This window comes from Ciona intestinalis, chromosome 2 (genome assembly GCF_000224145.3).
Source record: "Ciona intestinalis chromosome 2, KH, whole genome shotgun sequence".
In the NCBI taxonomy this organism is placed as follows: domain Eukaryota; kingdom Metazoa; phylum Chordata; class Ascidiacea; order Phlebobranchia; family Cionidae; genus Ciona; species Ciona intestinalis.
In genome coordinates, this window is record NC_020167.2 from 7,367,391 (window position 1) to 7,394,691 (window position 27,301).

General features: G+C 35.6%; 2 protein-coding genes and 2 long non-coding RNA genes across 18 annotated transcripts in view; 3 read left to right on the forward strand and 1 right to left on the reverse strand.

Annotated features, from left to right (window-relative positions):
• The first annotated feature begins 1,681 nt into the window (after nt 1-1,681).
• On the forward strand, nt 1,682-3,136 carry LOC104265435. The gene is made up of 3 exons (XR_717157.3): nt 1,682-1,853; nt 2,113-2,238; nt 2,910-3,136. It is a non-coding gene; the product is annotated as an uncharacterized LOC104265435 (long non-coding RNA).
• Nucleotides 3,137-3,429: 293 nt separating this feature from the next.
• LOC113475819 lies at nt 3,430-12,343 on the forward strand. The gene is made up of 4 exons (XR_003397600.1): nt 3,430-4,613; nt 4,996-5,027; nt 5,498-5,631; nt 12,262-12,343. It is a non-coding gene; the product is annotated as an uncharacterized LOC113475819 (long non-coding RNA).
• Nucleotides 5,249-12,518, reverse strand: LOC100176912 (sodium-coupled monocarboxylate transporter 1). Its single transcript, XM_002131477.2, has 11 exons — nt 12,277-12,518; nt 11,476-11,615; nt 11,013-11,130; nt 10,240-10,462; nt 9,568-9,708; nt 8,726-8,944; nt 8,224-8,329; nt 7,644-7,805; nt 6,591-6,765; nt 5,930-6,061; nt 5,249-5,620 (listed from the first exon to the last, which is right to left on the reverse strand). The coding sequence occupies exons 1-11, from the start codon at nt 12,482-12,484 to the stop codon at nt 5,346-5,348; spliced, it is 1,899 nt and encodes a 632-aa protein (XP_002131513.1). The 5' UTR covers nt 12,485-12,518; the 3' UTR covers nt 5,249-5,345.
• A 3,894-nt stretch (nt 12,519-16,412) lies between these two features.
• LOC100183941 (protein scribble homolog) overlaps nt 16,413-27,301 on the forward strand; it is a 44,622-nt gene continuing 33,733 nt past the window's right edge. For all 15 annotated transcript variants that reach the window (XM_026840694.1, XM_018817451.1, XM_026840697.1 and 12 more), the window contains exons 1-13: nt 16,413-16,583; nt 18,573-18,696; nt 18,967-19,084; nt 19,706-19,784; nt 20,407-20,496; nt 20,888-21,083; nt 21,520-21,664; nt 23,039-23,241; nt 24,470-24,629; nt 25,373-25,492; nt 25,780-25,892; nt 26,214-26,343; nt 27,084-27,194. In XM_026840694.1, coding sequence (XP_026696495.1) covers nt 16,534-16,583; nt 18,573-18,696; nt 18,967-19,084; nt 19,706-19,784; nt 20,407-20,496; nt 20,888-21,083; nt 21,520-21,664; nt 23,039-23,241; nt 24,470-24,629; nt 25,373-25,492; nt 25,780-25,892; nt 26,214-26,343; nt 27,084-27,194 — 1,639 coding nt within the window. In that variant the 5' untranslated portion in view covers nt 16,413-16,533. The remainder of the gene's footprint in view (nt 16,584-18,572; nt 18,697-18,966; nt 19,085-19,705; nt 19,785-20,406; nt 20,497-20,887; nt 21,084-21,519; nt 21,665-23,038; nt 23,242-24,469; nt 24,630-25,372; nt 25,493-25,779; nt 25,893-26,213; nt 26,344-27,083; nt 27,195-27,301) is intronic.

Sequence of the window (27,301 nt, forward strand, 5' to 3'; positions counted from 1 at the left end):
AGATGTCAGTAGTAGCTCGCTTGGTCGTGATATATGAATATGTGTATCCAAGTCAAAATGATTTATTTTGTCTCCTTGGTCACACTAACAANTTCAGAAAAGTTACAAAGGCAAAACAATGAGAATTAACGGTAAAACGACGGTCGTTAAAACACGGTTAAAACGGGCTCACGGTTAAAACCAAAGTACAAAAGGGCACATTTAAGTAACATTTAGAAAAACGGTAAGGATAATGTCAGTCTGCAGTTTATATTATGTCTATGATCAATTTAGCCCCATTTGATGTGCGTTATACGATTTCTATGAGCGACATGAAATAACTCATGTTTATATACGGACCGGGGTTTATATCACAGAAATAAAAAGTGGACTTAGCGGACTTAGCGGACTTAGTGGACTTAGTGGACTTAGCGGACTTAGCGGACTTAGCGGACTTAGCGGACTTAGCGGACATGCACTAATTAAAGGGACCGCAAAATTGCAATTAATTTAAGAAAATACATATGTAGTTTCCGCCAGAGGGCGCTAAGTTTATTTATTATTTTGGGGGGAATGTTAAAAGATTTCACAAAAAAAATTCACACATATTGTATTTGTGGTATGAATAAAAAACGGTTGACACGTAAACTTGTGTTTCTACGTTTGTGTTTTTAAGTGAAGAACACTCATTCAGCTTCAAGGCTTGAGTACCGATCAAATTAGTGTCCAAAATAAGCCATAAAGGACGGTACATGAGTTAGTTTAACCGATTTAATTCGCACCCTGCATTAATTTTCCGTTTGTCTGTAGCGTCATAATAACAAATTCGTTGATATAAGGTAACAAAAAACTATTTGGTATAATTTTGTTCTTCACACGATCGGCACTCAAGCTTCATTCGCGCTGACAATATTTTTAAACAAGACGTAGTTTAGAAACTTTTATTTTCATAAAACCTTATGGTTCCTTATTGTTTTAAACATTTAAAAACGTATGAAATTCGTTTTTATAAGAGTTTCAGTTTAGGTTATTGCATGCGTTTAATCTTTACGTGCGATGTTTAACTTTCGCGAGTGGTGTTAGTTCACCATTATGATATTGAAACTATACCGTTGGCGTCGCTTTAGAACGTTCGTTTATGTAAATTGCACATGCGGTTTATTCACGCAGTAGTTGGGTAACGTCAAAGTTAGTATAGACCGGGTAACGTATGAAATATTTCGATTACAAATATTGTAAAAAACGTAGCCTATATGCAAGTGCTTTCAGTGTATCCCCGCTTAAAGGGTAATAGTTTGATACAAGCGTCAATCGTTGTAGATTCCATGTATCATGACCGGGAAACGGCATGCCCGAACGTGGACACGTGGTCACGACCATATCGTAAAAGTTTTTAAGAAAGCAACAAATGACAAACTGCCTTGGCAACCATTGCTATGGCTCTGCATCGCCCTCTATCGGAACTTATAAGCAAACTTTCGGGGTCTTGCATATTGATTTTCGACTATACAGCAATAACATTATACTGAAAAGCAAAAATAAAGATGCTTATGGTTTGGAGATTAGATTTTACATAGCTCATATAAAAACTCATGGTTATTTATCTTAAAGAAAAAAGATACTTAAAAAATCGTTACGTCCCATCAGAATTTTATTGATTGCTAATTTTGGGTTCAAAGAGCAATGTTGTTTTGGTAGATACATTTTATGGAGATTTTTTCTGCTTTGATATTTCGTTTTGCTAATATATGATTTAACTTTAGGGCTAGATGTTGTGGTAAACAGTGAATGTATGGTTCTGCAGTTATTCGGCGTCGTTTGATAGGCATAGTTCAAACTCCTAATGTCTTCTAATGTTGAGAACACTGTGGCAGGTAATAGTTGGCCACTACTGTATTATAATAGTGTTTATATTGTGCTGTTTCCTTGCATTTGTTGTTTTATGTTCAGTAAATGTCCCCTGCCCTCTTACTACCAACCTTTAACACTTTTCCCCAACCTAATATGCAATATATACCAGAGGATTCTTCACTAATGCCCTTATGTTTGTATTGTGGCTTTTCCTTTGCATTTTTTGTCTTTTTGTTAGTGATGGTTTAATAAAATATACAGTAGAAGTGTAATTTTTTGTAGAAATTCTGGAAGACTTCTCAAAATGTGATAGAACTGGAAGAAGGAATGCAGTAGCAGACACTAAAGATGAACCTTTACTTAACGCTGATGTTGAAACTAGTTTGAAAAATTTGTCAGTTAGTGGTGGTATGTGAAAACATTATTTACTTTTCCACCCATTTTCATATTGGTTAATCACCAGTCTGCAGAGTATAGCAGGTTTAAGCGCAATTATGTTTGCAAACTTTTGACTTTGCGTGCCATAATTTGTCCCACACAGGGCAATTAATTAATCAAAGAACCAAATGTCAAACGAACAAGGATTTCCTTGTCTTGCACTGCTTGCACACCAGTTTTCAATCATAGCACGTGCACATGCAAAAAATACCTGTCTTGCCTGCGCAATATCTTGTCAGGAATTGCTATATTCTGCAGACTGGAGTCCAAATAGGCAGCTTTGAAACTGTAGTAGAAAAATCCAAATACATAACTATGTAAGTTTTAAAAGTTGCTGGCATTTTTCATTTCTTTTGTAAAAGCTTAGTGAGAGCTTCATGCAATTTCAAGATGTTTAGCATTGATTCAGCAGCATTTGTTAGGTAGGAATCTTAGGTCACATGGGTTTTCATCAGTAGGAGTCGCACCATTCGATTCCTATTCGGCGCACTCCAATCTGTAGGTCTCGCACTTAATTTGCCAGAAAGATATGGGCATGGGATCGCCGATGTTAATATATGCATATATTAATAATATACAAGCAACATTGGATGTGGACTTTGCTTGTTATAGCATGTTTTGAAACCTCCTCCATTCCACAGATAAAACACAAGGTACATCGACAACAAACAGTTCAACTAAATCTAGCTGATCAGTTGCTGCATACAGAAATGACATTTCTTTTATCTACTGTTCCACACTGTGTTACTTATACAGCGTTTCAATGAACAATAATTTTATTTACGAATCCGAGTTTTATCCTAAACTTTCTGTGCTGTGTAATACAGAGACTGCCATCTTACAACTTAAGAGACATTTCTGCTCCATATACACTTTAATTCTAAACTTTAATGTTACTGAAGTTACAGCTTATGCCACTGATTTATCTATTATATTTATTCTACTGTTTAACCCGAATGGTCATTCTGCTGAACTTAACTGTGCATGTGGATAAATGCCGCCCTCACCAGTGTAATATATATATATATATATATATGGCATTTTCATTTTCTGTTAAAATATTTAAAGATATAGTAGGGTGGGGAGAATGGGACACCTTTTTATTCCATTTTCTCGTTCAAATTGTTAGTAAACAAAGAACATACAAAGAATTATTAAACCGTATGGTCCAGACTCTCATAGACCGCTGTTAATTGCTTAAAACACGATCAGGATATTTGGATATTATGTGCTAAAGGTGAACTATCTCCCCCACCCTACTGTATTCCAATACGTATTAAAATATCTATGGTTTAGTTTTTAATTGTGTATTTCCTGTGTTGTTATTCTGTTTCTAAAGTTAAAGTCTAATTACCTAGCTCTTTAAAGGTACACATATGGAATTTTCACTCTACTAATCACACTGTTACCAAATTCTCCATAAACCAATACCATTGTATTATACCAGTAATCTGTAATTTCTGTCTTTAACTGCTTTCTTCAATATTGAGATTATAATTGTGTACCTAGATTTGTTGTCTGTAGCTTATGTTGCAATTACTGAACTTAACTGTGATTCCCACTCATCTAATTGTGTATTCTGTATGGGTGAGGTCCAACAGCCAAACATTTATTCGTGTAACATGCTCTTCAATGCTGCTTATATTAATTGGTTGCAAAATTTGTTTCACAATTTTAATGTACCAATATATGCTACTGCCAGATTTTAGATTTTACTTACAAAGTCAAATGTCTTTTGGTTGCTTATTGTTTTGTGCTGTGAAAATATTTTATGTGTTTGTGTCTGTCTGCGTTATTCTTCACATTGTATGTTATTTCCGCTACTTGTATTTGTACATTTTACCCTAATTTTTAGTTGGTCTGCTTACTTACCATTTTACCCTTGATTTGTTAAAGTTGAAAACAGTGTTACACTATAATGTCATGTGGGACCAAATTTCCTGTTGAATTTTCTTGAATAACAATATATTTATCAGCACATATGGATGAAGTTAACTCCGCAATAGTTGAACCAGGGCTTCCCAAACTTATTGCTCATGACCCATTTTAATCACTTTCAATTTTCAATGACCCTTTATAGTTAATAGTATAATACATGAAGTACTGTGTGTAAAATTGGTAAACTCTTGCTGACCCCTGAAGTTTGTTATTTCCAGTTTGGAAAGCCCTGTTTTATAGGTCTTTTTCGGGTACTGTCAATGTGAGATTATTTTGCAGTGTTTTGTAAATTGTTTTACAGAAAATATATGACTTAAGACAATGTAGTTGTGAATATGGTTAGTGACGGTCTTGCCTCAAGTCTTACAAATTCAATGTTGGCACAGAAACCATGCAAGGAACCGCTGGTAGGTTCAGATTGGCAATATTTTAAGTTTAATGATTTCAATGTATTATGTCTGCGTGGAAGGGGAACGACAGTCGGTATATCTCCCCCCACCCTAATACTACAGTACGGTGGGGAAAGATGGGACACCTTTGCACTCTATTTTCTCGTCCATTTAAGTAGTTAACAAAAACATTCAAAGAAGTATAAATCTATATCTTCACGACTCCCATAGACCGTTGGTATTTGTTTGAAACACAATCAGGATATTTGGATATTATGTGTTAAAGGTGTCCCATCTTCCCCCACCCTACTACTATATATTAGTTGCAAAAAGTACGTCAGTCATTTATGTCCTAGACATCTGTATTGGGTCATGTTATTTTCATATTTCACCTACGCAGATATATATACATGCCATCTGGACATCTATACCGTAAGTCCTCCGGGATTGCAACTTATTGATTAGTGATGCCGTTAAACTTTCAATACATTCTACCAACGTTGTTGAGCGACTTAATTTGGGCGAGGCGCCGGTCTGTATATAAGTCCATGGTGATGAGCATTCTCTCTTTTTAACGATCGATTAAATATTTAATCTAGTGTTTATTGTACAGCGGTTTATTCCCATAAAACAACCTGTTAAAAACACACGTCCAGACTGATGTGTATTGTATTTCTACATAGCTAGATAGATATTCTTAGTGATAATTGAGTCTAAAGCAACGCAAACTATTTATGTTCGATACAACTTTCATAATTTGGTGTAATCCATAACCGTAGAGTCGGTACTATCGGTGTCAGCGCTATAAGCGTGATTATCTTTACTCTTGTCCAGCGAGCCATTGTTATCGGTTTTCATCGAGACGGTATCGAACTTTTCACTTTTCAAATTCGATTTTTCAGCCTCGTTGTATTGGACCCCGCACCGTAAAAACTTTCGGGCCTGCTTTGGCAACCAACCGAAGAGAGGGTGGTCGAAAAATGCAATGGTGACACCTGGAGGGAGCTCGCTTGGTTTCTGGAAGCCTGTCGTTGAGGTAAAATGAGATATAGTAAGATAGGGTAATATGGGACACGTTTTCTTTTTCTTTTATTGTCCCTTTTGGTAGTAGACAAAGAGAGTATATACATAAATACACAGGTTACACACAGACGCGCTAACCACTGTGCCACGGCGCCGGATGTTTTATTCGGGCATAAATAAGCCTTAGATTTATTGGCATAAATTAACGAGCATGTTAAACATTGGCACACATAACCTTACCTAAATAGGCATTACAAAACGTAACAGTAATCTACGAATATTTCAAGAAAAGTTTTTGCATTTATACTTACCGGTTGCAAAGCTTACTATGTGCCCGACCACAAGTGCGGCTACGAATCCAAACACACCGTAATATAAATATGACATCGCATACCAATCGGCGATCGGGGGCGCTGGAGGTGTGGGTAAAGTGAAATTAGGCGCTGGAAGGTATAATAAAGTTAATAGTTGTATATTAACATCGGTGCCTATATAGTAGGGTATGGATGGGGAGATGGAACACATTTAGCAAACAATATCCAAATATCCTGGTCATGTTTTAAACAATTTTATAATTCTATGAGTGTTATTTCTTTAAAGTTATAGCGGTTGTGGATGCTTACGACATACTAAAGGTGGCTGTACACAGTATCCGGAATTCGTCCGTTTTGTCTGTTTTGTCCGGATTTCGCTGCCGCATGCGGAACCCGGTAATGGGTTTGCATACGACTTCGCAAGCGAATTCGCATGCCGGATACTGTGTACAGCCACCTTAAAGCGACATTAACAGTTAGAGCTTCATGTTATGGTAATTTGGTATCCAGGACATTAGGTTGGTGCCTTCTATTCTAGGTGGATGAAGCAACGCAGCTTAGCACGCCATGGGTCCCAGGATTTAGGTCAGTATTGGCACATTACAAAAAGTCGGGTTAAGCGTAAAATATGTCAAAGGACGCCCAAAATCACACTTACTAGTTAAAGGAGCAACGGTGGTGTAGTTTATGCTTGTAGATGTATTTCCATACTCGCATGACTCCGTGCTAAGATATAGCTTTCTTACAAATTCATTTGAGGGCGGGTATATCGTGCTACCAATGTATATCCACGTTGCGAGTCCCACGCCGACGATTACACCACTTAATGCGCCCTATAAAGAATGAATAAATGAATGAATGAATGAATGAATGAATGAATGAATGAATGAATGAATGAATGAATGAATGAATGAATGAATGAATGAAATTGATTTCGTCTCTTCGGTCACGATAACGATAACGAAAAACGGAAGAGTTCACAGAAGCGAAAAAAACTACCCGTAACGGCAAAAACAACAGTTGTTAAAAAACGCTAATTAATAAAACAGAAAAAAAATATTTTTAAATAAAGGGAGATACTGTTACACCCCAAAACGTAAAACTTTGTACAACGCCGGCACCATGTGTTGAGTTATAAACTCACACAACTTAACGCTGTACTCGCTTAAAAACTTTCGTTTTCCTGCCACAACAACCCGCGTCGTGATTGCGGTTTGCAATTCTTACGATCTTCGTACGTTAATCATTAGCACAGTGATACTGTAACTGATATGATCTACTAGTTCGAGGAAGTCAATGTTTACTAATTGTTAATGCGGTGTGTGCAACGTCTGACTGTTTTTAATTGGTATATATAATGGAGTTCCGAAGCGTTAAAATGGTACAAAATCAATACAAATAGGTTATAACAGAAAATAACACGCCACGACTTGTTTTTAAAATATATGAAAATACTTATTTTTACAACTATATAGATATATAGTGTGGGGGAGATGGGAAACATTTTTATTTTAATTTCTTGTTCAATTTAGTAGTAAAAAAAGAGCATTCAAAGAATTATAAAACCCTCAAGTAAGGACTCCCATCGTTGTTAATTGCTTAAAACACTATCAGAATATTCGGATATCTTCGGTGCTAAATAAGTCCCATCTTACCCTACAGTACTATATCAAAAATTATTCACGCATCAAAACAGCAGAGCATGACCTACCCATGAATTGATCCAAGGAAACGCCCAGCCCATGGTGAACAGCGCCACCATGGGACCGGATATCATTCCGTTGATGCTGAGCGCAGCATTTAAAACTCCGCCCAGGTTCGAAGCTAGAGCAGACATGGCAAGGCAACAGCCCCCGAAAAATATAACCAGTATCTGAATGAAAAAAAACTATATTAGCGTTTATAAATTTTAAGAATTTTTTTCTGAAAAATCTATACAGTAGGGCGGGGGAAGATGGGACACCTTTTCATTCTATTTTCCCGTCCAATTTGGTAGTAAACAAAGAGCATTCAAGGAATTATAAAAAAATGCCCTCAAGACTCCCACAGACCATTGGTGGCTGTATAAAACACGATCAGGATATTTGGATATTACGAGCTAAAGGTGTCCCATCTTCCCCCACCCTACTATATATATACGGACCCGCGGCTAAGCGCTCACATCAAAACCAAGGGAGACAGTGATCGATGCTCGATATTGGTACGATCGAAATACCGATCATCTTACTTTTCATGTATATTAAAAGTTGATTACTCTATTAAAAAAGATATTTTATTAAAAGTAAGTATACCTTAGAAATCCAAACTTCGGCTCGCTGCGAAAGATCCTTTTTGATTGGTTTTATATAATCTTCTAACGTCACTGCTGCCATTGCATTAATTCCCGATGAAACGGTGCTGTGTGACAATTGATATTTATTAAGGTTGGCGGTATACCAATTGAAATGTACATGTTCTATCCACAAGCATGTATAGTGGGGGGGGGGGAGATGGGACACCTTTAGCACATAATATGACAATACGGTTTTATAATTTATTAAATGTTCCTTGTTTACTACCAAATTGGACGAGAAAATAGAATAAAAAGGCATCTTTCCCCACCCTACTATATATTCCTTTTATATTCTATTCTATATGGATGAGACCTTGTTGAGCTAGAGTTGGCTCATTACCCCAGCAACACCATTGTGCGTCCGACGTGCTGTTATAACGACTGTCGTTTTCCAGCCAACACGCGAGGATAAAGCATAAGTTAAATTTATAAACGTCAAAGTTTAAAATTGTTATATATACCTCAATGTGCCGCTGAACGTACTACATAAAAACACGCCAGGTAATCCAGGGAACTCGTACAGAATATCCATCACAAAATAAGGCATCAGTTGATCAGTCGCCGACACCCACCCGGCCGAGAATGGGTCACATTCGACGTAATAAGCGTACATTGTTAAACCCGCCATCCCCGCCAGTATAGCGATCGTTGCCACGCCAACTGCATTTAGATATACCGACCTGAAAAGGCAAGAAAACTAATAGTTTAAACAGCAACGTAAAAAGACGAAAAAATCCTGAATAATTTAAACAAGTGTGTTTGTTCATGACATTGTATAGGCATTAAATAAGATTCGAACCTTCGGTAAATATAGCATTGCGATATTTATGTCAAATAAAGGAGTTTATTGGGGTATATTAAGACAACAATAAGCAAGAATGACGCAGCTAAAATGGGATTGCTTTGTCGTGATAATAATTCAATTGAGCCCTATATATAGGGGCTTCTCAAAAGTGATGAAATATAAATTGACATAATATAGGTTTGGCCAAAGTTAGTAGAAACGTTTGTAATATCCATTTGGACAAACCGAATTGTGAAAAAATATTTTGCGGAGCTTAATATTAAAAAAAACAACATTTATATAGTATATAGGCTGGGGGAAGATGTGACACCTTTAGCACATAATACCCGAATATCCGTGTTTTAAACAATTAACAACGGTATATGGGAGTCGTGAGCATACGGGTATATAATTCTTTGAATTTTCTTTGTTTACTCCCAAATAGGACAAAAAAATAGAATGAGAAGGTGTCCCATCTTTCCCCACCCCATCTTAGAAAGCCGATTGGTTCACACTTACAGTCGGGCATGATTGAGTGTTCTGCAGCACAAATATCTTTGAACCACCGTTTGTGTTGTACAGTAGATCCCAGTCCAGAGAAACGTTCCTCCAGTTAATATTGACCAGAAAGTATGTCGAACTCGGGGATCACCCTCAAAGCTATGTGTAAATGATCAAATTGATATTATGTAGGATTACTGTACGATGTGTAATAGGGTAGGGAGATATGGGACACCTTGTTTGAAACACGATCAGGATATCTGAATATTATATGTGCTAAAGGTTTCCCATCTCTCCCCACCCCACTATATGTTTATTGCACGACATCATGTCTGTCGGGTGCGTTTTAGGACACGACAATTACTAAACCCAATGGTTCTTATACATCGTCCGAATTGACAGCCAAACACCAAAAATTAAATAATTATACAAAGTTACATACGTGGTAACTCGTAAGCAGGCACGAGGTGTACGAAACAAAACACCCGTCATGTAACGACTGGCATTCGCCCTGTCACGCAAGGATGAATAAGTTACATATACGCGTGGTGGTAACTTCTAAGCGGACACGAAGTGTATGAAACAAAACACCCGTGTCATAACGATAAACGTTCTGGTATTACTAAGTTCTGGTATTTCTAGTTTTAAACATTCCATATATCACTCATATTTCCTAGTTAAATAACTCACTGAACAAAATCGATCCTTCCCCCTCTTTCTGCGATTTTCCAAACGTTTTCGAACCCGCCAAGTCGAATACAACCTTGTATGATAACTGCTAAAAACCCGACCACCATCACCGTGCATTGAAATACATCGGTCCATATTACGGCCTTCAGTCCCCCCAGCGTGGTATAGAACGTACACACCACACCCGTAACGATCACTGATGTCCACAGGTCCAGTCCGGTAACTGAATGTTTTGTAGGTTTAAAAAAAGCGAATGAATTATAGTGGATCTTATTTACCCTCGCGTGGCGAGTCAACGACGAGTGTTCTGTTTCATACATCGTACCTGCTTGCGAGTTACCACGTATAACTCTTGAGTCTATTAATTACTGGTAAATAGTACGACGGGGGTAAAGTGGATACCGTTTGCACATGATACCCCACATTTTCTAATCTTGTTTTAACAATTATAACAACGCTCTTTTAGAGTCGTGAGTATTTTGTATTTGTCGCCAAATGGGACGGTAAAGGGAATGAAAACATTGGCCATCTTACCGTAATCTACTATAGTAGAGTGGGCGAAGACGGGACAACTTTATCACATAATATTCAAATATCCTGATCGTGTTTTAAACAATTAACGACGGCCTATGGGAGTCGTGAGGATACGGTTTTATAACTCTTGCATTTTAGTTTATGTTTCCACCAAAAGAATGAGTATAAAAGCGAGTAAAAACATAAACCATCTCACCCCAACCTACTATATATAAAAACGATAAAACAAATTCACAAACCTTCATTTAATGCCAATGCAGGTGCATAGATCACGATACCAATGTAGAGGACTTGATTTATGATATATATGGTCGTACCAGCTACTCGAACGTATTTATTGAATCGCAGCTCTAAGTACTATGGGAACAAAAAGAAATAGTTAGAACATAATTTATTGTTGGGATATTTGCATTAATGTTATAAACATAAAATACTTAATAAAAAGCAATTCATTAACTTTTTAACACTTTTCGACCTTAAAATTGTTTTGGTGTTAATTTTTCTTCAATTTACCCCCAAATAAGTATTTTCTCTAAAAGTATTTCTTAAAAATTGATTAAATTGAAATGTTTTTTAAGTTTACCAAAATATGCATTTTCCCTCATACCCCACTGTGTGTTATTTTGGAGATAAACTGCCGACCAGTTTTACTTTCACATAAAACAACGAGTTATTCGACTTCCGAATTTTGATTTGCATTACCTCGTATGTGCTTGTAATGCCGAGATTGTAAAACAACGGAATGTATATTTCTGATGCAACAATGCCAACTATGACGTACACAAAGCAGTAATATGTAAACATTGTTCCGTAAACATAGAACTCAGAAGGGGTGCCGAGAACTGAGAAAAAATATTTTAGTTTGATAAATATATATAGAATATAGTGGGGTGGAGATGAAAGATGCGGCACCTTTAGCACATATTATCCAAATGTCCTGATCGTGTTTTAAACAATTAACAACGGTCTATGGGAGTCGCGAAGATACGATTTTATAATTCTTTGAATATTCTTTGTTTACTACCAAAAGTAGAACAGAGAAAGTAGAACTTAAAGGTGTCCCATCTTCCCCCACCAAACTATATGTGTTTGTATACACTATATAGGTATAGGGCTGCCGTTTAACTACAAAAAACTCAACAGACCATACTTAAAGTAAAATAAAAAATCAAAAAAAGCATTACCCGCAAATTATGCATGTAAGTCGTAAGCGGGTACAATAAGGGGTATGAAACAGATCACCTCTGTTATAACAACTGTCGTTGACCCACAACGCGAGAATAATTAAATTTATTATTATAAATTGAGCCTCCGGAATTTTACATTGCATGGAGAGGGGTGCTGACTAAAGCCGTAGAATTTGTAAAAAATTCTATATATGACTTTGGTGCTCACTATATAGTCGTGTGAGTTAACTTGTCATTGTCATAATTGCACAAACATAAATATCGTTAAAACTACAACAATTTGGTGTTTTAAAAATTGCAGCGATGTCATATTTACCAGTAATCGCTGATAGAAATCCAGCAGTTAGTGAAAACGCGACAGGCACAGCATGCATGTGCCGTCCGCCCATGAGGTATTCTTGAGCATCATTGGATTTCTTCCGATTTCGAAACGCGAAGAATAAGCCGATCGAGGCAGAGATCACAAAAAGAAGAGCAAACACGACGTAGTCCCATGTACCGAAAGAACGAATCACTTCCTTCATATTTAAATTCCACCAAACGCTGAAAACTTACAGAATTCCCTAAAATGGCAGAACACCCGTATTATCACGACTATCGTTTTCCGGCCACGCATGGATAAAACATGTTACATTCATTCATTCAACTCTTAAACGAACAGGTGTATGAAACAGAACACCCGTGTTATAACAACTATCGTTTTTTCGGCCACGCGAAGATAGAGCAAGATAGATTTACTCATTTATTTATATGTTCATATAATATTACAAATTAAACAATATGTGCTAGTGAAAAATCCCTTTTATAAAGTGTTATCTGGCCGGTGAAGGTGACTACGAACTATAATTCTTAACTAACTACTAACCTCTAAAACTTTCCAACTGCCTAAACAATAAGTTTGCATTGAATAATACAAAAAATTTCAAGTTAAAATACCGCCTTTAATACTCCATTTTGTTATTATACCTGTTCCGCATGTTGTATTTTACACCAAGCATGCGAGACGCACTTATAGCAATAACGTACAATGAGAGCAAACAGAGGAATATACTCAGAGTCATCTCAGCTGACCGCAAAGCTTCTGCAACAATGCTGAGCCCAAAAGAGTTTGCAAACAAGTGACAAGTTGTGCGACTATGAGGCCTTGAGTTAATCATTTCATAATATCAATATTTAACCCTGCAATCGGAGCAACGCCCTCAAAAAGAGCCTTGCAGTACGAAGGCATGTCTTAACCCGCCATCGCCCTGATAAATGGCTGAGTGGTAATATATCTCGACTTGCGGTTTAAAGTATTTCGATGACTTACACCAAGGTTGGTACAAGTAGGTATTGCGGCCTCGTTAAACGTGTGATATACGCTAACAATGCTGTTTATTATCTCCAACCTCTATTTACCCTGCTTCCCGTATATGCTTTCATCACAAGTGGGGGGAGATGGGACACCTTTTCATTCTATTTTCCCGTCCCATAGGGTAGTAAACAAAGGACGTTTAAAAAATCATAAAGCCGTATCCTCACAACTCCTATAGATCGTTGTTAATTGTTTAAAACACGATCAGGATATTTGGATATTATGTGCCCCCCTAACCCACACTATATATGTTTAAATAATAGAATATCCATGCGTTTTCATGTGTTAGGTATTTATAGCCAGTTTCCAAAAATAGTCTATTCCTTTAAGCACATAATAGGATTGGTCTACTGCTCTACTTGTTTTCCGTCAAATTGGAAAACACGCAACTGACAAGTTGTATTGTCCTTGATTTATTACGCTTGCTCTGCATATTTTGTGTGACGTGCTTCCATTGAAATTTCTGCTCATTGTTTTTCTTTAAAAAACGTAGTTTGGGATTTTTTGTTTTCTTCATTCGCTACTCTTATACTTTCTTGTTATTGTTTGTTATATCGGCTTGTAAATTCTGTGGGCATTCTGTTTACGAAGAAGATCAGCACAACAGTATATATCAGCAAACTTTTGTGAATCTTTACGAAGAAATGGGTAAAAGGTGTAAAATCGAGGGCGATTGGGGAAGAATTGTTTACAATAAGAACCCTAGATTGAACTTTGAGAATGCAAGTCGTAGCTGCGAAGGGAATTCTTCTACCTTGGCACTGTTAAATGATAAGGAGATATTAAAGCAGGTTATCGACGGTTTACCAGCATCCGGTGATGCTTGCTGGGCTCGTAAATACTGGGTGGGTGCACGCCGCCCCCCCGGCAGCAGAAATATCGAACGATTGGATAGTACCCCATTTAACTACAGCGCTGATGGTAGAGGTAACTGTGTTCTGTTAAACGAAGGTGTTTGGTGGAAGGTTGTTTCGTGTGATAATCGCAGGCCCTATATTTAAGTACAACAAAATCGCAGTTGCAGACATCATCGTTTAACGTAGCGACTATTGTTGGACTAGGTTCTACCTTGGTGGTTCTTATTGTCGCCGTTATGTGTTTGGTATACAAATACAAACAAAAGCGTGATGCAGTGCCTACAGTGAGGAGAAACAAAGACGGTAATCGCTTTGTTGACAATGTGCAAGTCCCTAAAGTTTGCAATAAAGCTCCGCAGCAGCACCAAGCGGACTGTACAGTCCACTTATGTCAATCTGGCAGTGATTTAGTTGATTTTGTTGAATATTTTATATTTAAACGTTAAGTTTTGTTTTCGTCTTTTTTGACGTCGTGAATTGTGGTTATATGTTATCCAGTTTAAAGTTGAAATAAAATACCCTGAACCGTAAGTTTTCTGATAGATTCGCTGTCACTAAAGTTAGTTCAGAAGACCTTGGTTGTTACTAAACCTATAGTTGCCAGAATGGCACAGTTACTAAAACGGCCCTTTTCTTTTTCCATAAAAGCAAATAACTCCGACGCTCGATGCTCCACCACTGCGGACATGTGTGTCTTTGGAAAATGCACTTAAAAGTAACTAGTGCGACCTAATTGGTCACTATAATAGCGTGCAAGATTTGAGGAAAGAAACGAGATGAAACATATTTAATAAAAATATACACCTAATTTTTTAGCCTTTAAGATTAAGGTCACCAGCAAATTTCACGTCACAATAAGCCATTTTAATTGGTAAACATTATACCATTATTAGATTTGCAACGTCATGGCGGATATATATGATCAAAGGTTTTGAGAGGTTTGAAAATATCTCGATTTCGGTGCAATACATGAATTGTTTGCTTTAACCTAATGCTTTAGCGTTCAAGGTAAAGAGCTTTCTTACTGTGTGTTTCAATTTAATGGCGCGCTTTCCGTTTATTTGCCCAATTAAACAAACAACAATGACGTAATCCTATTTTCCAAAAAGCGGCCTCATCGGTTTTATTAACATACTTTACAAATTCATATTTCTTTACTTTTTTGTTCCGAAAAGGTGGGTACAATACATCGTTAATTTATTTCATATTTTCTGTGTTAAAATCTATTTATTTCAAGTTGTATTTAAACTGTGTCTCCTCGCGCTTCTGGCGTTACATGACGTCATTGTTTGCTTGATTGGACACGTTTTCGTTTTATCGATTGCTGTGTCTGCCAAATGTTTGCTATATTTGAATTAATGTAAGTGTTAGTCTATCTACGGTCGATGTAGCACTGAATATGCTCAATACGCGTGGTAGATTAAATTTTTGGGTTTAATCTGGTTCAGATTCAGGTCAAACATTCGAAATCTGCTTATACGATTTCTATCTGCTAGGTGGAGCAACAGTATTTTTAGAAAAAAGCGGAGAACGCGTAATTTGGTATGTTATTGTTTTTATAATAAAAACTTTATTATATAAACATTTTTAACAGAAATAAGTGCAGATAAATATCTCTGGAGCTACTTTATTCGTAATTGTGTATTATTTCAAACCTATTTCTATAATAACAGTATGCATGTAGTTTTGCTTTGGTGGAATATTTGATAACGTTAACAACGAAGAAACCCGCCGTTTTGTTTGTATTTACGATGTATTGAATATTTTGGAATCTTTGGTGTATATAGTAGTGTCAGCATATAGCTGTTTATAAAAGTGTGTGACTGGTATTGGTGTAAGCTATGACGGTGAAAAGTATCAACGATTTTTATGGATTGTTTTTTGGAAGAAACTGGAATAGTGGGATTTTGAAAGTCATAAAAATAAATGTAGTGTATTTAATTTACTGCACTGCTTTGTCCCGTAATGTCTACTTTCAATAGGCAATAATCTTGTTAAAATTAATTGTTCATTACTTCATTTAGGAGTGCAAAAAATTGGGTGCAACAGCCACGCTTTTAATTGACACTCTTTTCCACACTTTTCATCCATAGCATGTTAAGCATGTTAAGAAACCGTTGTTTTGCTGTTAATTTCCTTCTATTCGTTCTTTCCCTTCTGTAAATAACATGATCTTTGCTATAGTATTCGAAGAAATAAATATACATTATATCACATGTGACGCAAATGATTCCTATTTCTAGCATGTATTATCGGGATTAGTAGCCTATGTTGAATGTTAATGAAATTTGAAATCAATGCTGATTTTTAAGTGAATTGTACAGACCAGCCCAAGAACCAAGAAACAAAGAGAGTTTTTAAAATGTCTCCAGCAAGATTATGGAAATGTTTCCCAAACTTCAGATGTAACAGGTTGGTCATAAACGATACAAATGTATTATTTTTTTTGGGTAAAGTTTACCGGTTTAAAAATATGGCGCTAGTTAAGAATGCTCCAGTATGTTACATATTATGCTGGTGGAAAGTGTTAGAGGTTGGTAGTTAGGGGTTGGGAGTTAATGGTTTTATTTGTTATTTAGTTGTTATTTTAAAGGTCACATAACAAAGATGGAAAATTCTTTACCAGCATCAAACGTATTTCCTTGTTTGGTAGTTTTTGTATCAAGTGCATGTTATATGTACACTGCATGTTAAGGGTTTATAAATTAATTGAACCGTCCAAAAATATAAATCGTCTAGATATTTAACAGGTTGTATGTATCTTTCCTTAAAGCACAACATTTTAGGTTTTAATGACAATATCCAAGAAACCTAAACCTAGACATTATTAAACTATAAGCCAACATAAAAATACACTTGTTAGCTTAATCTTGTTATCAGTTTAATTTTGCCCCCAAATTCAATCTGGGAATTTGTCTTCCTAAAACTACTTGGTACATTTTAAATAGTTTGAAGTAATGGGAAATCCTGGCCTAATTCTTAGGAACCATGGCATGCTACACTACGAGACATCACCTACATAAAATAGAGTAAAATTTCAAATTGTAACTGAAACCACTTGCGGTGGATACATTAGTCTGGTGTTGTTACAGGTGTTATATTGTATGAATGTATTGAGGTTTACATTGTTATTTCTCATGTTGCTTGTTCAATGCCAGATTCTGGAATTTAATCTTCGTTTGCATCTTATGCTTATTATATTGCGTAACAAAGCTTTTAATGTATAGAATTTTTCATATTATGAATTGCTAGTTGTATATTGCTCCACAGCAACAAGCGTTGTTCTGTTGCCAAGCACGTATAGATGTTCATACAGTTATAAATAAATCACTGTCATTTGCTATTAAGTGTCAATTTTAAATAAGGTATGACTTTTATTGTACAAGTTGCCACAGTGCATAACACCGGCCAAACTCGGCCTGTTTAGTTTATCTCAATGGAATAAAAGTAAAACTGATATCCGTTATTCCGTTCACATGTCAGATAATTTAAAAAACAAGCATAAGAAATGAAAGGCTGTTTTCTTGGCCATAGACTGTACACGTATTGATTTGTATAAAAACAATTGATACTGATACTGGTTTAACATTAAAGTAACTGATTCAAATTATTATAGCAGTAATTGGTCAATTCTTGCCCAAATTCTAGGAACCATGATGTACCACGCTATGGGAACCCACATAGAATAGAAATAAATTAGATTCAAGAAAATGTTAAAATAAGTTACTTTAACCAATATCGGCATTCACACAGTGTAGTGTTGTAGTACACTGTGTTATGGAAGCTTACCTCTTGTAACAAGGACTTATAAACCTCGGAAGTAGTTTAGTTTCTGCCCTTTTACCAAGTGCTCTCATGTACTATTGCCCAAATAAAGTGTTAGGTTCTATTGTAAGCTCTGTTTTTCACTAACCAATTATCAAAGCGGAATTTTCTGCGTGAGGCACTGTTAAGAGACAAGCCATGCAGCACACACGCGTGATGTAATCCAATCTATTGCTATGGTTCAAATGCCATGCTTCAGTTGATAAGAAGTAGTCCATGGCTGTATTTGTTATGCGGTATCATATCAATTACAAATCTATTCATACAAACACTGTTTGGCAACTACAATGTTACATTTGGATCCATTCTTAACTGTTTCCTCATTTTATGTATTTTAGGACTCACGTTTACCAAACTAAAGAAAATGAGCATATTATATATATATATATATATATGTTATTGTTTAATGTATGTTATTTGCCTACCCTGGATTATCAAAACTTAGGCGACAATTTATATCTCTATATATATATATATATATTTATTTTACATATTTATGACATGATCCTATTTTCTAATCTTGATATTTTATTTCATATTGTAATTTCCACTGACATACTGTGTTTTATCTCTCAGACAAATAGACTGTATCGATAAAAGGCACAGCAGTTTATTGGTGGTACCTGAAGATGTGTTGCGATACGCACGCACCCTTGAAGAACTATTACTGGATGCAAATCAGATAAAAGACTTACCAAAGGTGACTTTTTATGCCTGAAAGTTATATATAAACTTACAGTCAAGTGAGTTAACTTATACATGTATAAAAATGAAAAAAATATTACTATAACACAAAGTAACATTTAAAACATTGGTATATGTTTAAATTTGTAAAAGTGTGAAATGCTACGTAAGCTGCAATAAAGTTCCTTTTGTGGGGTATTGTCTGTTGTTATGTAATATACCTCTTATAGCCACACATATGTATTCCCCCAAGTAACCACAATGACATGTGATTATCTCTTTGTAGCAATTCTTCCGTCTCGTTAAGCTGAGAAAATTAGGTCTTAGTGACAATGAACTACAGAAGATCCCGGCAGATATTGCTCAGTTTGTCTACTTGGTTGACCTTAATATCAGCAGGAATGGTGAGTAACTGAGTTTTATTCAAGATTGGTACTGTTTGTGAATACATAGGTGCCAGTCTGGGTTGCCAGAGCGGCGCCACCCCAATTTTTTTTGTGGGTGCATAGGTGCCAGGTTGGGGTGGCATAGCGGGGCTACCCTGAATTTTTCTGCACTGCATTTATTCAATAACATTTTCGTCAAATTTGTTTTAAAGATGGTACATCTAACTATCCCCTACATTCTAAGGAGTTTAGTGGATTAACACTGGTATCAATGATTAACTCCACTAATACCAAATTGGCCTGTGTGATTGTTGGCCTGTGTGATTGTTTACAAAATTTGTTTTTTCCAGATAAATATTGTACACAGATACAGTATTAATTAATACTAGAAATTTTTAAATTGAAACTTGTGTTTGTTGTAACATATAGTGCCACTCCAATGCCTCCATGCACCTCCAACATAACACTTATTACCAGTGGCGCAGCCAGAAAAAAGGAAGGGGTTTTCAAAACAAAAAGTTTTTTATTTTTGTTTTATAAAGTTTTTTATAAGGGGAAAGGGGAAGCAAGGGGGGAAGCAACCCCCAACCCCCTGGCTACGCCACTGCTTACCACAATTACTATCCTGACATTTTGCAGACATTGCTGAACTACCAGAGAATATCAAGTTTTGCAAATCCCTCGAAGTTCTTGACATAAGTGGCAACCCCCTTACAAAGTATGTTGTTATTGTTTAGTGGTTGTTTACTACATGGTGGTAATTATAATTTCAAGTTTCCAATGCCCAGTGGACATAGTTAAACACAAAGGGATTAATTGAGTCTGGTTTGGTGCTACTACTTTATTGTTTTAAGTTCTTTTAGGTAATGAGGTTTCTGTCTATGGTATATCCTGTTGCAGTAGCCTATTGACAAGCTTTTGAACAAATGTGTTTGTATTTAATTAATTTGTTCTTTGTTTGAACAAATAACACCATTGTCTTTTTTAAAAAAGATAAAGCCTAAGTTGCTGCTAATATACTTGGACCTTATTACTTCTATCAACCCTATATTTACCACTTTAGCATCTATGAATGTTACTTATATAATGTGGTACTTCTTTATTCAACTATACAACACCATTCCACCATATTTTTAGGCATAAAAAGTTCATTTATAAATTAGCATATTCCATGTCCCGTGGGAGCTACAATACAAGGGTTCAATATCACCACAGTAGACCACAAAGTGTATTCGTAGCAAATCTGACCTTAATTTAATGTATGTCTGTAACTGCCTCTATAAATACAAGTGTCAAATATAGCTCAGTATTAAGCAGGAAGTATGTGTGGTTATTTACAGGCTGCCTGATGGTATTTGCCAACTTGTATGCATGAAACATCTCAATCTCAACGATATATCGCTGATCAGAATGCCACAGGACATCGGAAAGTAAGAGAAACATTTGTTTCAATTTATGGGGTTTATGTAGCAGACACTGAAAAATTTTAAAAAATAAGTAAAGCATAAGACATTAAAAAGTAACCCCAACATAAATATGGCAGATCCAATTTTTTTAAAGAAAAACATATGACATCTAAAAGTAAGTTAAATAAGTCTTGTACCACGCTGTAGGCCTTGCCTTCATAGAATACAACAGTTAATTCCACATATTTCCTGGCTTATCCAAGCTACAAACGATGGGCCATGTATAAATATATACCGCATCGTGCATTGCTTTTGCTTTGTAAAATATAAAGCAACAAACATTGTACTTTCTGTAGAAGGAATTACAAACACATTCACCCACATAGAACACAACAGTTAATTCCCATTTTCCCAGCTTATCCAAGCTACAAACGATGGAGTGTCGTGAAAATCTTCTCCAATCAATCCCGTATACCTTATGTAGTATTGGGGGGTTGGAACAGCTCGATCTCGGCAACAATGAGCTTGAAAGTCTCCCAGATAGTTTGAGTGAACTAACCAACCTCCGAGATTTATGGTTAGATGGGAATCACCTTACTTCATTACCTGATGTTAGTTAAAATTCATTGAGATTTATGTAGCTTTGGCGGGTTGTTTTGGGTTTAAAACCTTATGTTTTCAATAAGAAATGTTTATGATGAATAGAAAGAATCACGATCTTTTTAATTGAATTATCATGTTTTTTTTGGAAGAATAACAATTCTTTTAAAACAAATAATTTTAAAACAGTCATCATTTCTCAGCATTATTTGTAGCACATTAAAGGCAAAAAGTTTACCATTCAAAAATCGCTGCTGTTTTTACAAAATATTAACTTTAAACAAAAATTTCCTAGATATTTTTAAAAATAAAACCATCACCTCACCTTTTTCTTTTTATTCCATTGTGTAGGGAGCTTCATGTGTTTAAAAAGTTCAAAAGTAGCACTATATTCAAAAGTAAACTTATGCAAAAGTGAAACTATGTTTTTATCCCTTCTTATCCCAGAGCATAGGGAAGCTTCATAACATTGTGTGCATGGACCTGAGTGAGAATAAGTTGGAGTCGGTTCCTGAAACCATTGGCGATTTACATTCGATCACCGATCTTACCTTGTCACACAACTTTATTGATGCTCTGCCAGAGTCTATAGGTGAGAATTGAATGAATGAATGAATTTATTCGTTTTTTTATTTTTATTTTATATTACATTACAAACCAAACTTAAAAGAGAACAAAAATGGTGATAATTAGTGTCGTTGCTGTCAGAAACAGTGTATAAAAGCATTGCAAAGAACACACATAAAGTACAAAATCCATTATTTGTTAAATAAGCTTAATCTTTTATCCAAGCCACATAAATAGGTTAACGTTATTTTGGTTTCTTAATCTTGTTGCTAACGACTGTTGTTGTGTGACCTTTTGGTGACCTTTTAAATTGTGGTTTTCAAGATTATTATCACACAATTGACACATTGCGTTCATTGCAAGCGTAGAATTTTAAATACATCACGTCGTAGTTATCAGATTGCAAGCCGCGTTTTCATAAATCTATGTCACCCTCAGGCAAATTTTTCATTCTCATGTTTACTATGCAGACATAAAGCAGTAGTTTAAAGTGAGCAGCTTTTAGCTAATCTCACAACATAGTCCAATACATCAGTATTAAATTTTCATTGTTTTAATATGATACAAGTTCCAAAAATAGCACATTCTGTACACATCGTTTATATCGTCTATATTAAGTCATGCCTCTCCTTTTTGGGGCAACGGGCCAAATCTGGCCCTAATCTCAGGTCCTTGAAGGGAACCTCACCCATATAGTGATACAGAATATGCCATTATTTTTAAAAAAGCCATTCACCTATTCAAATGCAAGTAGACCAATCTATATATTGAGCCACTTTATCACAAGGCTTGTTGTTTGTCTACCAACTTTCACTGTCGTGGTCACTAAAACTTATTGATTTACTATATTGAGTTGTGGCAGTAGCCTGTAGCTGCTAAGTTTGTAATTTAATTGTTGTCGACTTGAAGTTGTGTTGACAGCTATTTGTAGTCTAATTCTATAATAAGCTTTATCCCGAAAAGCAGTCCCATTTATTTTCGTAAAATTTAACTGAAAAAATTGTCACGTACTATTTTAGTTTTGATAAAAAGGAGAACCAGGAACCTTGTCTTTATGCATTACCTGCTGTATATTGTAAATTTATTTCATTTCATTATTTCTTAGTTAATTCTGCAATTCCCACAACACGGAAAAGATAATTGAATTTAAAAATGTATAGTCCAGAGCATATTAACTAAATGATAAAATGCAATACAGTTAAATTCTATTTAAAAATTCATTGAGTTGTTTAACCAAAAGGAACACAGGAAGAACAACACAGTAAAAACATGAATGAGTTTAAAAATGTAAAATGTAGAGCCCAGAGCATATTAACTAAATGATGAAATGTGATAGGGTATTACAGTTAACTTCAAGTCTTATATTTATACTCTGATTATTTGAGTTGTTTAACCACAGGGAAATTGAAGACACTGTCAATCCTAAAAGTCGATCAGAATCGCATCTCGAAGCTTCCGTCTTCTATTGGGGATTGGCCGAATATAACGGAACTCATGCTCACTGAGAACCTTCTCACTGAGCTGCCCGCTTCCATTGGCAACTTGCAAAAGATGACGACGCTTAACGTGGATCGGAACCAGCTGGAAGTTCTGCCACCAGAGGTCAGTAGTGAGCAGTGGGGACACTAGCAGGGAATAATGGGGTTGTGTCCTCATTTTTATGTCAAAATGGGGGAAATAATTAAAAGGGATTTAATAAGATAAAAAATAATTACGACCAGATAGAAATTATTTTTTACACACGCGCCGCTAAAGGGATTTTAGCAGTTTAAGACCCCCACCCCTTTTTCTAAAAAAAATTTAAAAATGAGTTGTGCTACTGTTACTGAGTAATATATATGAATAAAAATTCTTGTGAACAAAAAGTTGTAAACCGTAAAGGTTTTAAACCTAACCTGGATTGCTAATATCAACAGGTACTTTGGTTTATTTTTTGTTGTAGTTGGCTAACTTTGTGAGTAAGATATTTATAGTAGGATGGGGGAAGATGGGACACCTTTTCATTCTATTTTCTCGTACATTTTGGTAGCAAACAAAACACATTTAAGGAATTATAAAACCTTGTCCTCACTACTTTCATAGACCATTATTAATTGTTTAAAATACGATCAGGATATTTATATATTTCGTGCTAAAGGTGTCTCATCTTCCCCCACCCCACTATATGTTCTTATTACCTAGTACCAATTGCACTAATTATTGTATTTCATTTCACTATCAATCCAATTAAATCAGACAGTAAATGTTTTGCATATTCCAATTTTGCAATGGATTAATCAGTGAAGGATAAATTGCAATTGTTCAATCTTTTAAGTTGTAATTACAATAATCTTTTTAATCAAGTGCTATTGAAGATAGTGCTTTTAATTACCATCCTCTTATTTTATAATTATGGACCATGTTGAATTGTTTTATCGTTAATAGCCGGATAGTCTTCATAGTTTTAAGCAAACAGACATACAGCTTAATTTAAGCTGCGTAGTTTAAATTATTTATTGTTTATTTAGCCTGTACATTTTTAATAACCATCATTTAGAATAATAAAGTAGACGCAGGTGCTGAATATGTAAAAACAACAAACATATCTTTATAAACTGGACAAATATACAAAATTTTTTTAAGTGATGTCCATATTAACGGCATCCACATTTTAGTAAATATGCATAAAAATAAAAATAAAAAACTGTTTTTGCTACTAAATTTTATTTTCTACTAAATGTTGTTTTGTTTTTGCTACTTTGGCATGTGTTGTTGGTTTAATTCGTTTTTGCTGCTCATTTACAAGATTTTACCTTCGAACACCTTAAAAATGACACCTAAAATTTAACAGCTTGGGAAATGTTCAAGCCTCAACATTCTATCTGTGCGAGACAACATGTTAACCTACCTACCCACTGAGCTGGGTAACGCAACTAACTTGAGGGTTCTGAATGTGAGTGGGAACCGACTTGATTGTCTTCCTATATCTCTTGCTTCTCTCAAGCTTAAAGGTGGGGACACAGTTTATGTTTCATATAGATAATATATATGTTCTATATCTTATGTTATTGTACTATGTGGGTTGCGTCCTATGTTACCCACTATATGGGTAAGGTCCTATATTGCCTACTATGTGGGTAAGGTCCTATATTGGCGACTATATTGGTAAGGTCCTATATTGCCTACAGTATGAGTGAGGCCATATTTTGCCTACTATTTGGTTAAGGCCCTGTGTTGCCTACCATATGGGTAAGGTCCTATGTTACCCACTATATAAGTAAGGTCCTATATTGCCTACTATATTGGTAAGGTCTATATTGGCGACTATATGGCTAAGGTCTATGTTTTAGCAGGCCATAGGATCTGTAAAACAGGGCAAAGTAGTCTAATAACCTCCTGCCGCACAATTTTATGGATTTTTGATTATGCGTGTTTTGAGTTATTTTGCTTATTTTTGTCCAACAATGTGTTCAGTTAACATAAGTACAGTTCCTATAAAATTCACTGCAAAACTAAATGAGTTTATGGATAAACAGGGTTAAAAAAGTTTTACATTTAAATTACTTGGAACTTTAAAAACGACCTTGAACTTTTACAAATAAAACATTTTTGATTGGCAACAAAATTTTCGACATATATAATTTAAAAAAAATTTTTTTCCTTGGTACCAAAATTTTGGATAATTTTTGTATGATGGTAATTATTTTTGCACGACGCCTTACATGCTATGTTAACCCTCCCCTTTGCCCAACAGCTCTGTGGCTTTCTGAAAATCAATCCCAGCCTTTGTTGAAATTCCAAACAGAGAATCGCGGAGGTGCAGGCGACGTATTGACGTGTTTTCTTCTGCCACAACAACCTACACAGAGCATGGGTAATTTGAAACATGTATTATAATAATTGCAGTCATATTTTTACAGTAACTTTATTCTTTACTGGTCCAGTAGTAGCATGTCATAGGACCTAGGATTTAGGCCAGATCTGGCCCATTACCTCTATTGTTGTGGTTTAAGGTTATGGTTAAGTTTATGACGGTGAGGTTCCGTAACGTGGCACACCATGGGTATAGGATGTTGGCTAGATAGGCCTGTTGCATCAGTGTATTTTGTGGTTATCACAAAACTTGGTAAAAACTCATATTGTTGTTTAACCCTTTTGCAGTTAATTTGTTGAACGGCAGTGTTGCCACACAAGATGATCTAAGCAGCATTGGTAGACAACAGAAGCGCATCACTTTCCATGAGGATCAGCTTAAGGATATTGAAGATGAAGGGGTGAGGGCTTATGTTTAGACGTTGTTACTTAATATATTTAATAGGGTAATTGATATTCTTTAATTTAGAGATTAATTTATTACAAAAAATAAAGACTACAGTGTCATATACTAGGTGGGTGCTTGGTATATTATCTATTAGGAAAGTGGTGGACTAGGAGTACAATTACAGAAATTCCTTACAGATTTTACTTAAAAATCATAAATTATATTTGGGTGGTTTTTGTGTATGGCTGTCAATTGGACAACCCATAAGTGCCTGTTTGATTTTTAAAGTTTATTTGATAAATTTGACTTTTAAAACGTTTAAATCCATAAACAGCAAGGAGTCTTGCAACGCCATCTTACCCCACATCCCAAAGAACTTAAGAGACAGCAACAAAGTGAAGTCATCCAACGACACAGACAACAAGCTCAGAAAGAACAAGAAGCTACAAAAGTTGCTGATGACGGTAAATTAACTTTTATTTATTGTAATAGTTTTTGCATGGGCGCCCAACATGGATATGCAATGTATGCATCCACATTGTCGCCAAACCTGGGGTGGCAGGGTGGGTAGGACAACCCTGGAAATTTTTGCACTTCATTTGTTGCAAAAAATCAGTAAACATTAAATCAGTAATTAAAAATGTCTGTGTATAGCTTGAAAAAAAATTAAGGTACTGATGAGTGCCCTAGTATAAATGCATGAACGATTTAATATCTTTATAATATGTCTTAAAACAAACACTATACAGTAGTAATATTGTACGGATCAACCTATGCTTCAAATAAAAGCTAATAGGGTAATAACTAGCTAACAAATTTAATTTATTGCAAAAATATTCTTTAGTTATGCAATAATATTCATGCATTCGCCGGCATGGTTTTTTTTTGAAATTTTTTGGTAGTCGTACATTGATTTTTCAAAAGTTAGGCTCCTAAAAGTTTTTACTCCTTGATGTTCATACTATGTTATGCTGCCTAAAGCCAGACCAATCTTTACAAGGTGATTTGTCAAATGGTTTATTGCACAATTTGTGTCAAAAATCCCCACTTATTCTGTTTAATGTTGCACGTCTAGGACTTAAGGTGTTGCTTGCTCTAGTTTATTGAGTGGTCCGGGCCTTTTCCGCTTTTAATATTATTTTTAAAAAAATAAAAAAAATATTAATTTTTGTAAAACCATTATAACAGATTTGTGTTTTTACAGAAGCTGAAAACAAAGAACGGGACGTGAACAATGAAGATCAACCCTTGCTGGATGAAAGTGCGTTAACTGAAGCATCGAATGTTGTTCAAGATACAATCCCTCCAACTTATGGTGAGTTTTATCTGATGCATCCAGTGGCGCAGCCAAGGGGGGGGGGGGGGGGGGGGGGTTTGGGGTTTATGAACCCCCCCTTTTTAAACCAAAATTGCTTTTTGGTT